The sequence below is a fragment of the Curcuma longa genome, chromosome 11 (genome assembly GCF_044706935.1).
Source record: "Curcuma longa cultivar G26 ecotype Majalengka, Jawa Barat chromosome 11, ITB_CL_G26_1.1, whole genome shotgun sequence".
NCBI lineage: Eukaryota > Viridiplantae > Streptophyta > Magnoliopsida > Zingiberales > Zingiberaceae > Curcuma > Curcuma longa.
In genome coordinates this window covers 24,402,668-24,419,968 of record NC_133871.1, presented here as the reverse complement: position 1 = coordinate 24,419,968, position 17,301 = coordinate 24,402,668, and the positions used below count along the sequence as shown (strand labels likewise).

At 39.0% G+C, this 17,301-nt stretch overlaps 2 protein-coding genes across 3 annotated transcripts; one reads left to right on the top strand and one right to left on the bottom strand.

The window, feature by feature from the left end:
* The first annotated feature begins 2,531 nt into the window (after positions 1-2,531).
* Positions 2,532-3,598, top strand: LOC141840433 (RNA-binding protein involved in heterochromatin assembly dri1-like). 2 transcript variants are annotated; one of them, XM_074728415.1, is made up of 4 exons: positions 2,532-2,626; positions 2,704-3,081; positions 3,177-3,247; positions 3,340-3,598. In XM_074728415.1, the coding sequence occupies exons 2-4, from the start codon at positions 2,708-2,710 to the stop codon at positions 3,351-3,353; spliced, it is 459 nt and encodes a 152-aa protein (XP_074584516.1). In that variant the 5' UTR covers positions 2,532-2,626; positions 2,704-2,707; the 3' UTR covers positions 3,354-3,598. The 2 variants fall into 2 exon arrangements, with proteins under 2 accessions (XP_074584516.1, XP_074584517.1); XM_074728416.1 differs by having other exon boundaries at positions 2,697-3,081.
* A 1,050-nt stretch (positions 3,599-4,648) lies between these two features.
* Positions 4,649-15,942, bottom strand: LOC141837412 (ABC transporter C family member 3-like). The gene is given in 14 exon segments (XM_074724818.1): positions 4,649-5,233; positions 5,319-5,558; positions 6,086-6,149; positions 6,237-6,542; positions 6,761-6,975; positions 7,067-7,361; positions 8,494-8,658; positions 8,741-9,391; positions 9,497-9,583; positions 10,097-10,657; positions 12,620-12,888; positions 14,329-14,561; positions 14,662-14,986; positions 14,989-15,942. Coding segments are annotated over 14 exon segments (4,392 nt in total). The 5' UTR covers positions 15,848-15,942; the 3' UTR covers positions 4,649-5,111.
* Positions 15,943-17,301: the final 1,359 nt, after the last annotated feature.

Below are 17,301 nucleotides of genomic sequence, written 5' to 3'. Positions count from 1 at the left end.
TTAAAAATATCACTATATGATACCAAACTATATATAAATTGACATGTTTACTAGATATGTCAAATATTTAATTAGCTTTATGTTATTTTTTATATAGTTTTATATTCATGCCGATCGATGCCATAATTAACCATGTTATGCTAAAATTAATTACATGGTAGAATAAATTATTTTCTCAAAATTTTCCTTCCATACTATAGAGAAAACAAACACATACACAAGCACACAAGCACGCATATATATTCTTTGGTTGAGAATTCCTCACCTTCAAGTTGCAAACCGATTGATGGACCAACGATCAACTAATTAAATAGCGATAGAACAAATAAACTTTTTTATAATCTAAATCTAGGTATAGAGATGCTGACCCATACAGCAAATTAAACACAAAAACAACTAAATTTTTTAGAGCTCCAAGAATATTCAAAGTCAGTGAAATAAAGAAGAAAAGTATTTATCAACTGAAAGCTAGAAAGCAAAGGCCAATATTAATTTGTGATCCACACTTGTAAGTGGAGTTTGAAAAGGTGAAGGACCTGACTCCTGTTGATTGAAGATGGGGAATAAGAGGCGTGTGTAAAAAGCCCTAATTAGTGAGTGGAATATTCACACTGTCTGCTGATTTCATGTACACGTACGTACATTTGTGTTCCATGTTCCTTCTTATCCAGTCTTAGCTAGCTAGCTCGATCGGTCAAGCCATGCACGCACCCTCTCTTCCACTTGGCTAGGTGACGCATGACTAACGCAGGAAGAGGAGTCAAATTTCAATATATCGTAAGTTTTTACTTGAATATCAAAGTGAGACGCGGTCGGTTGATAATTGAAGTTTATTTAGAGATCTCTAGTCGGTACCAAATAATCCTTATCGGCTCACTTTCGGATTCATTAAACATTGAAGGCTTCAAATAATTTTTTTTATTATATATAATAATTTGTTTTTAAATTTAAGAGTACTTTTATCTTTTGTAATTAAGTTAAAATTTTATTTTGGATCTATTATTTAGTTATTTCTGAAGGATTTTTAATTATTGAATATTTTTTTACAAAAATTTAGAGATAATGAATGATTTTTTTTGTTTTTGATTTTATTTTATCTATAATTTTTTAAAATCTATTAGTCCATAAAAATTATTATTCTATCCGACGTCACCGAGACGTGAGCCCGCCATCCTACGTGCCGCCTCAGCATGCACATTTACGCGCAGTAGCACTGGATCATCTTCATCTATAATTAATTAATTAATTAATTAATTAAGAGAGATATAATTAATCCACAAGCTCTTTAATTATTGTGGCAAAGGTGTAGGAATATGTAAGAGGAGGGATTGGACTTCTTCACCGTATGGCCTGCAGGGAATTGATTCCTGGTGTGGTGTGTAGTGGAGCCTGATATATATGTACCATAAAGCTAAGTCATTCTGTAGCTCAACTCATTAATTACTTCCATTATTGTTCGATATACAGCTACCCAGGTGATTATATTGGAAAATGGAATATATCATGCACAAGTTCCAGATCATAATTAATGGCTAGCTAGCTAAATTATGCATTGCATGCAGTACGTACTGCTCATCTTTCTGGAAACGCACATCCATGCAGTAATACCACTCGATCAGTTTCAGTAACTAGAACTTGTTTTCATAGTGATAGGAATTTAGCACTGTTGCATGTTTAGTTGCATGAGTGGGCATGTTCTTATCTATCAAACCTAGCTAGCTAGCAAATTAAATGAGGAAGGAGCTAGCACAAGAAATAAGAGATAGATAGCTACAGCAGTCGCCCACATAATTGAAGGATCGGAAAGAAAAGGAATTGCGGCATTATTCATGCATGCATGAGAAATAATTGAGATTTTACGTGCTTTTACAAAGATTTGCAGGGTGAGAATCACGTAAAGTTGAGAGAGGGACAGGACTTGGATGTCTCTCTCCCTCCAATAATATATCACTATTTTTTTGCTTCATATATTCTAATATTTATTATATTTTCACAACTAACTTTGTCCAATATCTAAAATCATGTGTCAGATATAATTAATTAAGTTAATTATTTGATTTATATATGAAGATTTGTTTAATTAGGTATATAAACAAATTAAAAGAGTATATATATATATATATATATATATATATATATATATATATATATATATGATCGGCATTATACTAGGAGAATTAAGGTATTTACATAATTCTTTTTTTGAGACCACCCAAGGTGGTAGGGAAGTTCAATTCTATCTAAAATATCAAAACATTTATAATGTAGCTATACAAGGAAACTATGGAAGTTAGTTAGATCGATCAAAAGTGTGAAAAGGCACTTGTTTATATGGATAACATTTTTTTTTTGACATTCTAGATTGAATTGTGCTCCCTTAAACCAATTCTATGAACAGTGAGTATATGTAAAAGGAGGTAAAGGAGGAACAAGGACAGCACCAAATCTTGATTCCAAAATTATATTCTCAATTATTGAGTTCGATGCAAAGTATAAAAGCCCACCCCCACCCTCCTTCTAACAACACCACACAGCCTTAACATATATATCAACTCATCCATCAGATATATACCTTCTCTTCCTCTCTTTAATTATATATAATTAACTCCCTTAATTATTTAGTCAGGTAATTATTAAATTATTTAATTAATTAACTACATTTTTTTAATTTATTCAAGCGTTTTCATTTTAATTAGTTTGCAGGGAGATGAGCAGGTGGCCGGGCGACTGGAACTGCAGCACGTGCCAGCACCACAATTTCAGCCGCCGCGACACGTGCCAGCATTGCGGCTACTCGAGGTCCGGCTGCGGCGGCGGCGACCTCCTCGTGGGCGACTTCGGCGGAGGCTCCTCTTTCTCCTTCGCCACGGCGGCCGCCGTGGCCGCCTCCGTCGACGTCCGCCCCGGCGACTGGTACTGCTTCTGCGGCGGCCACAACTTCGCCAGCCGCTCGAGCTGCCACAAGTGCGGCGGCCTCAAGGAGTCCTCCGCCGTGGGGTGCTTCGACGTCGCCGCCGGCAATGACGCGCCGAGCGCGCGCGCGCGCGCCGAATGGAAGTCCGGCGACTGGCTGTGCACGAGGTACAGCACGCAAACGGCGTTAATTATGCATGCGTTTGGATTCACTAATACTAAAAATTAATTAATTAAACAATTAACATATATTTTTTTTTCAGGTCTGGCTGCAATCAGCACAACTTTGCGAGCAGGAGGGAATGCTTTCGCTGCAAGGCACCGAGGGGAGGCGGTGAGTAATTAATCAAGGCAATTACTTTACTTATCCGACACTGATGTGATCGATCACAGTATCAATTGATATGGTTATTAATTGTTCATCAGGAATCCTGCATTAATTAATAACTCCGAGGAGAAGAAGAACACAGAGATGAAATGATATCAGCAAATGTCACGGCTTAATTAGTAGTTAATTACTTCGCTATTTACAAGTTTTAAGTGTTATGTATGGCTGAGGGGGAAAAAAAAGATGGAGTTCCTCATCTCCACAAAAGGTGATGGAACTGGAATGTCCCTTTTGATGTATTTTAATATGATTGGGAAAGATATATGATATATATGTGTGCCGTGTTTTGGAGAAAAAGATTATTTTTTAATAAAAAATAAAGAAGGTCATGTCAGGTCGGAGGGAGGAAGTAGTGATTATTCTATAAAGTAATAGACGAAAATAATCGTAAAATTTATTCGGAATCTTTAAAAAAATATTAAATGCTATTTTTAAATATAAAATTAGGTGATTGGAATTATAGTAATGATTTATAGATATCTAAATAAATTTTAATTAGATTATAGATTTTGTGTTTCAATCTGAGTTAAAAATTATAATCTCTTAAAACTTTGATCCATCTGCATCACAAAACCTTCTAAGTTCGAGAAGTGTCACCGTGCCACGCCCGTGTTAACTGCTGGACGAACATGGTTGACCTAATATAGTCGTATTGAGAAGCACGATCTAACTGTGTCGACCTCTGGATGAGTACGATTGATTGAACACGATTGTATTGAGAAGTACAGTCTGATCGTGTTGACTATTAGATGTCTTTAGTTGACCGAATACGACCATATAAGAGAACACGATCAGATTGTATTTAATTATGGACTTCTCTTCGTCAGGCGATCGCAAAAGACACGGCTGTGTAGAGGGTATGATCAGGCCGTATATAGATATTTTAATTGATGCTCTGTTGCTGCATTAGAAGGGAAAATGTTCTTTGGAGCAGTGTAATCACTTGATCGGAATTGGGATTTGTTCCTGAACAAATAATGCAAACTGGTCCTGGAGGGTACTGTGTGCGTGTGTGCCTTGCATTCAGTGAAGTTTCTCAAACCAAAAATTAAAAATTTACCAACCGAATTTTTTAATCCAAGATCAAAAAGTTGATGCATATTCAATATAAGACAACAAAAAAAAAATCGATTTGAAAAAGAATGATTTTGTTGCCGAAAAATCGCTCAAAAATTCAAGGGCTTTCATTTCAGATGTCTTACTGGAAGTTGGAACTAGTTTTAATTTTAGATATGCATTTGCATCCAAGTCTTGGCTTTTAATTAGTAGGACAGTCAATCATTAGGTGCTCACCTATATGCAACGTAAAATGTGCAACATATTATTCTTCTATAATACATATATAATCTTTTCATATTACATTGAATGTGAGATATTTCATACAAAAAACACTAGGCATAATGCAAGACCTCCAAAAATAAAATTTCTATAACAATACTCACCACTACTAGTGCTCTACGTTTTTTTTTAATTTATGTCTAAGGTGTGCAATTGGTTCTAAAAGAATTTCTTGACCAACCTGTGGGCGCCTTTGTCCATCTTTTAGCATCCAAGCCGCAGTTGCTTTATCCACCTAATATTCCTAGGCCAACATATCCCAACACATAGAATCTATATCTTTTTTTTCTTCTGCCTATCCAAAATTTAGCAGAATTTCTGTTAGTAGATGTCAAAAACTACACCATATCATTCCTTGTTCTAACAGTGGGATCACATGAAAGTTAGTTGATAAAAAATAAGCTTAGAACTTTAAGAGAATATATGAAATTTATTTATTAAAAAATATATAAGTCGGGATTGACATAGCTTTTCAAGCTGTGAGATCATCAAAACTAGAACTAGATCTCATCGTATAGTCCGCGACGAGTTTTGCAAATAAAGATGATTTGTTTTCCAACAATCTTGCCGGTGGATCATGCTCCACGATGACTCCTGGTTAAAGAGAAGCAATTGCATCTGAGATGAAGAATGAGGTAACTTGAGTAGAAGGAAGAACATGAATAGTTAGCTTACTGACCATTATCTAGAAGTAGAACCATATCACTATCGAGAACAGATGTTATCCTATGCGCGATGGTGATCATAGTGGACTCTGAAAACTGCTGCCTTAGGGTTCTCTGGATCACATTGTCTGTAGCAGTATCAACCGAAGCTGTTGCTTCATCAAGAACCAACACCTTGCTTTTTTTCAGGATCACCCTACCCAAACAAACAAGCTGACGTTGCCCCACGCTCCAATTTTCTCCATTTTCAGCCACTGGAAAGATTGAGTTAATAGCAAATATAGGCTTACTCAATTGTGAATAAGGGTGAGCAACAATTCGGTTAAACCGAATAAATCGACCGAATTAAAAAATTTGATTCGGTTATTTCAAAATTTCAATTATTTTTTCTATAAAAATCGATTAATTTGGTTAATTCGGTTCGGTTTCGATTTTAAAATTTCTTATTCGGTTAAACCGAATAAACCAAATTATTCAAATTAAAAAAAAATAATTTATAAATTTTAAGTAAATAAATTTATAAATCCCTAATTAATTAGTAAAAATTTTATAATATTTAAAAAAATTGATTAATTCTGTTAAAACCAAATTAACCGATAAAATATTGGTTCAGTTTGTTTAATTTTTATTAGAAAATTTGATCGGTTCGGTTGGTTAAAAAAAAATCGATTTATTCGGTTCAGTTCGATTCAATTTTAATCGAATACTCATCCCTAATTGTGAAGGAGTCTTAAGCAAAAAGCATGATAAACTATTATATCAAATTATGAAGGCCTTTTACCGTCTGAGTCGAGCTTTAGTTCTTTCTTCCTCACTTCCTCCCCAAGCTGACAGCTATCCAAGGCCTAAAACATTTGCATTGAATTAGATCATCAATAGTTTGCAAACCTGAATAAACAACTGAGAACTAGTCATGAGTGAAGACAAATCACCTTCCATATCTCTTCTTCTTTGTACTCCTCCAGTGGGTCTAGGTTGCTACGAACAGTTCCCTCAAACATCGTTGGGTCTTGTGGAATTATGCTTAATCTTGATCTTAGATCATGAAGTCCTACTGTCGAAATGTCAATCCCATCAATAACTATCCGGCCGACGATTGGATCAATTATGCGGAAGAGTGCTTGTATTAGAGTAGATTTCCCACTACCAGTTCTACCAACAATCCCAGTTTTCATTCCTCCGCGAAAAGTACAAGTCAGACCTCTCAATACCAAAGGCATGTTTTGTCTATAGCGAACCTGAATCATCAAATCATGGAATAGGATAGGATCAACGAATATCTACATTTAAATCTATTTTCATCTAGAGAAAAAAAGAAGAGACTGAATAATAAAAATATGTAAATACTATTGATGATCATATAAATCTAATAATCAACAAGAAGAAGCCACAAATCAGAATTACATGGAGGAAACTAGAAAGAACTAGTTTTGCATACATTTGGTGTCACCTGTACCTGTAAATTATGAAGTTCAATTTCTCCAATGGATGGCCAACGTGAGTCTAGTTTATGTGATTCTATTGACAAAGGTGGTTCACTATCAATGGCCATGTACTGCAGTATTCGCTCAACAGATATCATTGAATTTTCAAGTTGACAGAGATTCCATATGACCCAGGCTAGTACCATATTAAGACTAAGTCCATATGTGACAGCAAGGGCAGAAATACCTGAGAGGAAGAGGATGCAACCCAAAATGGTAGAAATTAGTATCAGATGTACTTGAATAACATAGAATTGAACTGTCTGCTACGAAATTACCAGGATTGATCACCCCTCTTGGCATGGAGATTAGGAAAACTAAAGAAAAAGCAAACATAAGCGACGACAACATATCCAAACGAAAGCAAAGCCATTGCATTGCAGCGAAGGTGTGAAACTTTGATCTGGAAAGCTGATCTGATAGGTTGAAATTAGTGTTTATAAATCTTTCATTCTGATCAAAGCTTCTAATAGTAGTTGATCCAGACAGGGATTCTGAGAAATGTTGTATGATTGGAGCTTGGCATACACCATTCAACCTGGACAGTTCTCGGGCTGTACTTAAGTAATAGTTCTTCAACAATAGAAGGACAAATACATGATCAGCAAGCTAATATTTAGGAGAGGAAATAACAGCATATCAGAGTTGCTTCATCATCAGGATTAACCTAAATATGATGGAAACTGATAATCTAAATCATAAGAACTGGGAGCAAAAGAGTAAAAGAACCTAGTGGGCACCACAAGTTTCATCCATTTCTTATTTCTGATAAAGCTATCATTTGTCTATTAGCCAAGAAGCGTCTCAATGCATTGGAAGGAGATGAATCAAGTAATCAACAAAATAGCACCCATGCCCTAGAACAGACTTTCTGACTGATAGCAGTTCTTGATGATTAAATAGTTTGATTTTCAAGAGACCAAAGCCATGCAGAAATACGTGGTACTACCCATGCACACAAAAAGGTGATGAATATAAGAATATAATTGGTTTCTTTCATAATAGCTTGAGTTTTGGGGACAAATGGATAGTCAATAAAATTTCACATGATATTACAGTAAAAGGTCTACATTTCAAATTCTACTTATGTAAAAAACAATTTCTCTCATCAATTCATATGGTGGGTTAGAATCAATCAATTGAAATACAATCATCCACACATGAAAGGAAATGTCAAAGAATATATAAAACAAATTAGTCACTTTCCTAACAACTTGAGGTTTAGGGGTAAATGGTTAGCCAATCAATTTTAACATCTCAAAACCTTAGATCGTGTTCACCATGGGACAAATTCAAAGGCTACTATCCGACTTAATAAAGCAAAAACAGAATGGCATATTTGTTTAGGCATAGGGTAAGGAAACCTCAGATGCCTTTCTTTTCCTAAAAGTTACATGGGTTTAGTAATAACAGAGTAGATAAGTTGAGGAATCAAATCTAGCTTCATGTTCTTGAACAACATCATCAACAAGAAGCCAAGTCCTGATTGTTTTAATTATTTTGGATTGGCTGTATAATCTTGTCTGTCTTTGAGCTCTGTAAATCAATATAATCGCCTTCGTGTCAAATTTATAGATAGATTTTGGACTTTTATTGTCCTAAGTTAGACCAGTAACAGTATTGTAAAATTTATGAAACGCTTGATTTAACTACTAAAATCACAGAACAAATAGAATAAAACAATCTTAATAGGGGAAACAAATACCTGATACCAAAGGCAAGTTGCAATCACAGGAATAAAGACAATGAATACTTGCCATGCAACTTGTGACATAACTGCAACTATCCCAACAAGTTGAATGAAATTAAATGCAACTGCACCAATGCGGGTAGGAATATCGGTATCAACGGCATTTTGATCTGTTGATGCCTGCAAAATGAAGGTGAAAAGAGTGATGAGGGATTACACATGGCAAACAAAACACTACTAGGATGATTATGAAATTACATACTCTATTAAGGATACGGCCGCTTGGGGTGGAATCAAAGAATGACATAGGTGCACGGAAAATGCAGTTATGCAGCTTGTTAAATAAGAGCGTTGCTGTCTTGTATCCAGCTGTTACAAGAAGCAAAGCTCTCATAAGTAAGCAAAAGGAACTTCCAACAGCCAGTGCAACATAAACATAGATGAGCGTTGATCCACTAACAGGAGGTTGCTCATCTTCTGAGACAGGAGCTGCCCAAGCCATCCAATAATTGCCTCCAATCTGAAGGACTTGAAACAGAACTTGTGCCAACAAAATTAGAGGAACAAGAGCTCCTCCATAAGCCATTGTTACATATTTCCAGTAGACCCAAAATCCAACACGGCCTTTCTCCCTCTCTTCTTCTTGAACAAGTTGCCCCTTTTGGCTATAAGTTTCATCTGCCTTACCATTTTGTGTATCGATGTTGACCCCTTGGCTGGGAGATCCTAGACCAATTTTTGTGTCACCGTTACCAACTTGTGCATTGTCATCGGGAGCATCACTGTAAAGCTCAATGGAGTCAAGTGCTGATAAAGCATCCTTGTGGGCACCAACCAATTCCCTGAATTCTGTCCCTGACTGTAGGATGTCGAAGTACTTGCCTGCTTGTACAACCCTTCCATCTTTCATGCACTACATATTAGAAAGCAACATTTGTTATGTTCGCTAACAAGCCTATGTAACAATCACATGAAGCAATAATCAAGAAGAAGAAACAAAGAAAAAGGCATTACTCACCAAAACAAGATCAGCTGAAGGTAAGAACTCCACTTGATGGGTGACATATATTACTGTTTTTGAAGCTAGATGACCAAGCAAACATTCCTGCATTTCAGAAGATTATGAGGGGAGGAAAATGACTTTGGAGTGAATATGCTAATGATCTCTATGCTAATAAAAGACTGAATTTCCTATTTTAGATCACACACAAAAAAGATAGAAATTACAGTAAACCAGCTTTTAATTTGATACGTGCCAATTGTTTCATAAAATTCAGGTCATTATTAGTTAACAAAAGTACAATATCATCATTAAAGTTGGAGGGAGCAATGTATCCTACTCTGTTCATGCTAGATAAAGGCTTTTTCAACTAAAGATTAAGACTCTCAACCTCAGGCATGAAATTCCCTACTTGACAGTGTCAAACTTCAATCAAAGGTGCAAAGAGTTATTTTTGCTAAAAGAAAAACGTGGATATAGATGGAAATTATTCAACCATAATGTGTAAAATATTGAGTCTAAATTTAATCTGGAAAAACTCATCTAAAACCTATGAGTGAGGCATTCACATTATAGATGTTCATCACACCATATTAGATTAGGAAAAAAAATGTGTACCTTAAACAGATGGGTTCCTGTGTGAGCATCCACAGCACTGAAAGGATCATCAAATAAGAAAATATCAGCATCATGGTACAGAGCCCGGGCAATCTGAATCCTTTGCTTCTGTCCCCCACTTAAGTTGATGCCCCGCTCTCCTATCACTGTTTGGTCTCCAAATGCAAGGATTTCCAAATCTTTCTTCAATGAGCAAACTTCAAGCACCTTATCATACTTCTCATGTTCCATCTCGCTACCGAACAAAATGTTATCTTGAATTTTACCACTCTGTATCCAAGATGACTGTGGTACATATGCAGTTGTGCCACAGAGCCTAACACTTCCAGAGATCTTTGGCACCTCGCCTAACAGGCTAGACAACAAGCTCGATTTCCCTGAACCGACAGTGCCACAAACAGCAACTTTCATGCCACGGAGCACCTTGAAGTTCAAATCATTCAAGGTCGGCGCATCCAGAGAGTGATTCCACGAGAAGGTTCCATTTACCACTTCCACTGCAATCTCCGATGAGCCACTTGGAAGCCTCTCTGAAGTATCGGAGTGCGCTAAATTCTTCCACTGATATTAAGAAACTTTAAAAGTTCATACATATAACCACTGATCCCGAATAGAATATTAAAGTAAACTAAAATGTTGTTATTCTACCTTGTTGATATAAACCAGAACGCTTTTAGAAATAAAAAAACTGTATGACAGTTAAGAGAGCAAATAGAATATCGGCTGAAGCATCAAAATATGATCGGTTGTCCGGCTTCACCGATAGCGCAAATAGAACCATCCCGACGATGAATAGGATCACCACCATCACTTTCACCGCATATCTAATTATATATATATATATAAATTATAAAAATATATTCTAAAAATAATAATAAAAAAATACTTACTCGCATCTTCTTCCCCGAGGTTGCTAAAGCGGACCTTGGTTTTCAGGCGGCGGCGGAAGACCTTGGTTTCCAGGCGGCGATAAAAGACCTTAGTTTCCAGGCGGCGGAACTTCTTGACCTTCGTTTCCTCTAACCAGATCGTGGACATCTGGAGGCGGCGGAACATGAACGCGAACTTCGACTTCCCGATGTGCCAGATCTTCTTGGTTTCCCGACGCTCCGGATCTTCTCGGTGGACTGTTGTGCGCGCTCCGATCAGGAATACGAGGAGGTTCGTACATTCCAAAACAGGTTAGAAGGCGACGAGCCATTGAGGTGAGTAGGGTAAGTGAGAAGAATAAGAATAGTGTTTACGTACATATATATATATATATACGCCGTCGCCTCCACTCACGAAGCACTGGAATATTCTCCACAACGGCCCGCCTCCTCCCCTAAAACCTCCTCGCTCACGAAGCACTGGAATATTCTCTACAACGGCCCGCCTCCTCCCTTAAACCTCCTCGCTCACGAAGCACTGGAATATTCTCCACAACGGCCCGCCTCCTCCCCTAAATTTATAAATTTGCAGCATTTTTTATAGTTTAAATTAGCGACCGAATGCGGATTCGGTCGCTAAATTTAGCGACTGAATTTAGGAATATTTTCCCGGAGAAGGAGATCCCGCCAGGAAAATGGAGCCGGAGAAGGAGATCTCGCCGGGAAAATGGAGCCGGAGAAGATCCCGCCGGGAAAATGGAGCCGGAGAAGATCCCGCCGGGAAAATGGAGCCGGAGAAGGAGATCGACGCAGCAGAGGAGAGACGCAGCGGCGCAGCGGAGAGACGCAACGAGAGATCGGGACTTTAGGGTTCGGGAAAAAGTAAAGGCAAAAAACCAAGGAAAAAACCGGGTTTAGTAATGGCTAATTAGCGACCGAACTCAATTTCGGTCGTTAATATTTAGCGACCCAACCCAATTTCGATCGCTAATTACCGACCGAAATTGGGTTCGGTCGCTAAATATTAACGACCGAATATAATTTCAGTCGTCGCTAAATTCTTCCCTTGTCGTCCGATTCAAAAAAATACCGACCCAATTAAAATTTTGCCGCTAAAATAGCGATTGAATTTATATTTCGGTCGCTAAATAGCGACTGAATTTTAATTTCGATCGTAAATTTGCGACCGAAAAATTTTCGGTACTAAATAGCGACCAAAATGTAAATTCAGTCGCTAATTTAACGACCGAAATATTTTCGATCGCTAAATCCGTCGCTAATCATGAGTTTTTTTTGTAGTGTACTGAATATTGAAACTGATATTGAGAAACTTTAAAAGTTCATACATATAACCACTGATCCCGAATAGAATATTAAAGTAAACTAAAATGTTGTTATTCTACCTTGTTGATATAAACCAGAACGCTTTTAGAAATAAAAAAATCTGTATGACAGTTAAGAGAGCAAATAGAATATCGGCTGAAGCATCAAAATATGATCGGTTGTCCGGCTTCACCGATAGCACAGATAGAACCATCCCGACGATGAATAGGATCACCACCATCACTTTCACCGCATATCTAATTATATATATATATATATATATAAATTATAAAAATATATTTTAAAAATAATAATAATAAAAATAACTAACCGCATCTTCTTCCCCGAGGTTGCTGAAGCGGACCTTTGTTTTCAGGCGGCGGCGGAAGACCTTGGTTTCCAGGCGGCGATAAAAGACCTTGGTTTCCAGGCGGCGGAACTTCTTGACCTTCGTTTCCTCTAACCAGATCATGGACATCTGGAGGCGGCGGAACATGAACGCGAACTTCGACTTCCCGACGCGCCGGATCTTCTTGGTTTCCCGCCGGATCTTCTTGGTTTCCCGACGCGCTGGATCTTCTCGGTGGACTATTGTGCGCGCTCCGATCAGGAATACGAGGAGGTTCGTACATTCCAAAACAGGTTAGAAGGCGACGAGCCATTGAGGTGAGTAGGGTAAGTGAGAAGAATAAGAATAGGGTTTACGTACATATATATATATATATACGCCGTCGCCCCCGCTCACGAAGCACTGGAATATTCTCCACAACGGCCCGCCTCCTCCCTTAAAACCTCCTCGCTCACGAAGCACTGGAATATTCTCCACAACGGCCCGCCTCCTCCCCTAAATTTATAAATTTGCAGCATTTTTTATAGTGAAAATTAGCGACCGAATGTGGATTCGATCGCTAAATTTAGCGACTGAATTTAGGGTTAATATTTTCCCGGAGAAGGAGATCCCGCCAGGAAAATGGAGTCGGAGAAGGAGATCTCGCCGGGAAAATGGAGCCGGAGAAGATCCCGTCGGGAAAATGAAGCCGGAGAAGGAGATCCCGCCGGGAAAATGGAGCCGGAGAAGATCCCGCCGGGAAAATGGAGCCGGAGAAGGAGATCGACGCAGCAGAGGAGACACGCAGCGGCGCAGCGGAGAGACGCAACGAGAGATCGGGACTTTAGGGTTTGGGAAAAAGTAAAGGCAAAAAACCAAGGAAAAAACCGGGTTTAGTAATGGCTAATTAGCGACCGAAATTTAGTTCGATCGCTAATTAGCGACCGAACACAATTTCGATCGCTAATTAGCGATCGAACCCAATTTCGGTCGTTAATATTTAGCGATCGAACCCAATTTCGATCGCTAATTACCGACCAAAATTGGGTTCGATCGCTAAAATATTAACGACCGAATATAATTTCAGTCGTCTCTAAATTCTTCCCTTGTCGTCCGATTCAAAAAAATACCGACCCAATTAAATTTTTGTCGCTAAAATAGCGACTGAATTTATATTTCGGTCGCTAAATAGCGACTGAATTTTAATTTCGGTCGTAAATTTACGATAGAAAAATTTTCGGTCGCTAAATAGCAACCGAAATTCAGTCGCTAATTTAACGACCGAAATATTTTCGATCGCTAAATCCGTCGCTAATCATGAGTTTTTTTGTAGTGTACTGAATATTGAAACTGATATTGAGAAACTTTAAAAGTTCATACATATAACCACTGATCCCGAATAGAATATTAAAGTAAACTAAAATGTTGTTATTCTACCTTGTTGATATAAACCAGAACGCTTTTAGAAATAAAAAAATCTGTATGACAGTTAAGAGAGCAAATAGAATATCGGCTGAAGCATCAAAATATGATCGGTTGTCCGGCTTCACCGATAGCGCAGATAGAACCATCCCGACGATGAATAGGATCACCACCATCACTTTCACCGCATATCTAATTATATATATATATAAATTATAAAAATATATTCTAAAAATAATAATAAAAAAATACTTACCCGCATCTTCTTCCCCGAGGTTGCTGAAGTGGACCTTGGTTTTCAGGCGGCGGTGGAAGACCTTGGTTTCCAGGCGGCGATAAAAGACCTTGGTTTCCAGGTGGCGGAACTTCTTGACCTTCGTTTCCTCTAACCAGATCGTGGACATCTGGAGGCGGCGGAGAATGAACGCGAACTTCGACTTCCCGACGCGCCGGATCTTCTTGGTTTCCCGCTGGATCTTGGTTTCCCGACGCGCCAGATCTTCTCGGTGGACTGTTGTGCGCGCTCAAATCAGGAATACGAGGAGGTTCGTACATTCCAAAACAGGTTAGAAGGCGACGAGCCATTGAGGTGAATAGGATAAGTGAGAAGAATAAGCTATCACGTGTCCGGAAGGGTGTAGATGGGATCTTGCAATACTCCAAAAGTCGCCAGCGACGACAGAACCTTCCCCGACGATAAGGGAATCCCCACAAGCATGCAGAATCCAAAAGTGATCACTGCCACAAAAATCGGCGCGCCCCAGAAAGCAAAGGTTGTCATGGCCGACGTGTAGACGAACTTCTTCAACCAGCTTTCCTCGTTCTCCCTCAGCTTGATTATTTTCGACAAGAACTTCATCTCCCACCCTTGCAGCTTGAGAATTCTCATGTTCCTCAAGATCTCCGACGTCGCCTTCATTCTCGTATCCTTGCAGTCCATTACCTCCCCTTGTACTTCTCCTGCATCTTCCCGAGAGGCACATTGGCCAGCATTACAAGGACCGTGGCCCCTAGAGAGGCGACAGATGCGAGGCCTAAATTGGCGTACAAAATGAGCAAGGCGAGCGCGACCTGCAACGGAACCAACCAGAAATCGTGCATGTACCAGCCGAAGAGCCCAATTCGGTCGGCGTCGACGCTCATCAGGTTGATGATCTCGCCGCTGGACCGGCTCTGCTTCGACCGGCTCGACAGGCTGAGCCCCTTTTGGTAGATCACGGCGACGAGGGCGGCGCGGGTTCTGATCCCGGCTTGCTGTAACCGGAAGAACCAGTGGCGCTGCGAGAGGCACTCCAGGAGCTTCCCCACGATGAAGGCTGCCACCAGCCAGTAGCCGGCGCCGGCGAACATAGGGTCTCCGTTGAGGTAGCGGACGAGGAAGTCGATAAGGTAGGGGCCCACGTAGGTGGCGAAGGTGTACACGATCGCATAAATGGCTGTGACCGCCACTTGCTGCCACGTGGTGAGGAGCAACGCCTTCGCCAGCTGGAATGTGGTTACGGAAGAAGTGCCGCCGGTGATGGAGCTGGAGTCTAAGTTGCTTTTGAAGACGGGAAAGACACCGTTAATGCTATCGCGTGCCTCCAGCTGCGGCACGTCGGCGAGGTCGAGGGTTTTCCGGTTGCCGATGGCGAGCAGCGGGCCGATCCAATAGAAGGTGAGTGAGCTGAGGAACCCAGCCTTAGCGAACAAGGAGATGTTCCCTGTGCCACTCTCTGCATTTGCAGAGACGCCGTTCAACAGCGGCTCCTCGACATCAGTTTCCCCTTCCGCCTCACGGGTGTTCCCAAAGAAGGCGGCGGAAGTCATAATAAGAGCTGAGAAGGCGGAACCGATATCAAACACCCAAGCGGGAAACGACAAAACAGCTCGATTTCTCAGGTAGACGAAATCGACGGCGAGGGAGGAACACGAATACAAGAATCTTACATGTTGGCGATTAGGTAAAAAAAAAAAAAACGAGGGAGGAATCAATTACACTCTGTTTGGATTATATAGAAAAGGAAGGCGCGGCAGAGGATGAGGATGGTGAGGGAAGGGAAGGAATCAATTACACTCTGTTTGGATTATAGAAAAGGAAGGTGCGGCAGAGGATGAGGATGGTGAGGGAAGGGAAGGAATCAATTACACTCTGTTTGGATTATATAGAAAAGGAAGGCGCGGCAGAGGATGAGGATGGTGAGGGAAGGGAAGGAATCAATTACACTCTGTTTGGATTATATAGAAAAGGAAGGCGCGGCAGAGGATGAGGATGGTGAGGGAAAGTTCATTAGGGAAGGGGAAGGAAGACGCGGCAGAGGATGAGGATGGTGAGAGAAAGTTCATTATTAACCGCTCCTGCAGGTAAACAGGGCAAACGGAAGGGGAAGGAAGCCGCGCGGCAGAGGATGAGGATGGTGAGGGAAAGTTCATTATTAACGGAAGGGGAAGGAAGCCGCGGCAGAGGATGAGGATGGTGAGGGATTAAAAGGAAGGGAAAGGGAGGGAAAGGTAAGGAAGGGGAAAAAAAAATTTACCTCTGTTTGGGATGGGGTGAGGTAGGAGAAAGGAGAAAATAGGGGGTGTAAGGAAGGGAAAGCCTGCTTATTCCAATTTTACCCATCTTTATTCCGCGTAGCCCGCGATCCAGAGGCGGAGAAGAGAAGTATTTATATTTTCCTTTTGTTTGAGAGGGAGGGAAGGTTATATAAAATTACAAAGATATCCTTATTTGTTAAAATAGATCTATAATAATTTAGAAATAATTATTCATTAGGTATTTTATTTTATATAATACATTATAACTATTCGTTCAATGAGTTTGTCAATCGAAATTATAAATTAAATATATAAAATTATAAAATATTTTTATTTTTTAAAATAAATAAAAATATATATATAGCTCATAAAATTAATTAATATTTACAATTTAAATAAATAAAAAAAATAATAAGTAGATATATAAGAAATGCAAATTGCTTTTCCCACCCCCTTACCACCGCACCCCCCTCCCCTCCTCTCTCTCTCCTATTCAAATGACTTTTATACCCTTTTTTTTCTTTGTTTTTTATTTTATTTTACTTATAGATATATATATTAATTTTAATTTAGTTTTATTTTTTAAATTAAATTTGTTTATTATTTAGTTTTTTTAAATTTAAATTAATTTTATACTTTTTAAATTTTTTTATAAATAATAACTCCTAAAATTTATAACTAAAAATAAACAAAAGATTATAAACATATAAAAAAATTATTAAAAAAATAAAACTGATAAAAAAATT

Bases quoted from the DNA above. Each gene is read 5' to 3' on its own strand.
- LOC141840433 (XM_074728415.1), top strand. From the start codon at position 2,708: ATGAGCAGGTGGCCGGGCGACTGGAACTGCAGCACGTGCCAGCACCAC. The intron at 3,082-3,176 runs GTACAGCACGCA...TTTTTTTTTCAG, and splicing joins GGCGACTGGCTGTGCACGAG to GTCTGGCTGCAATCAGCACA.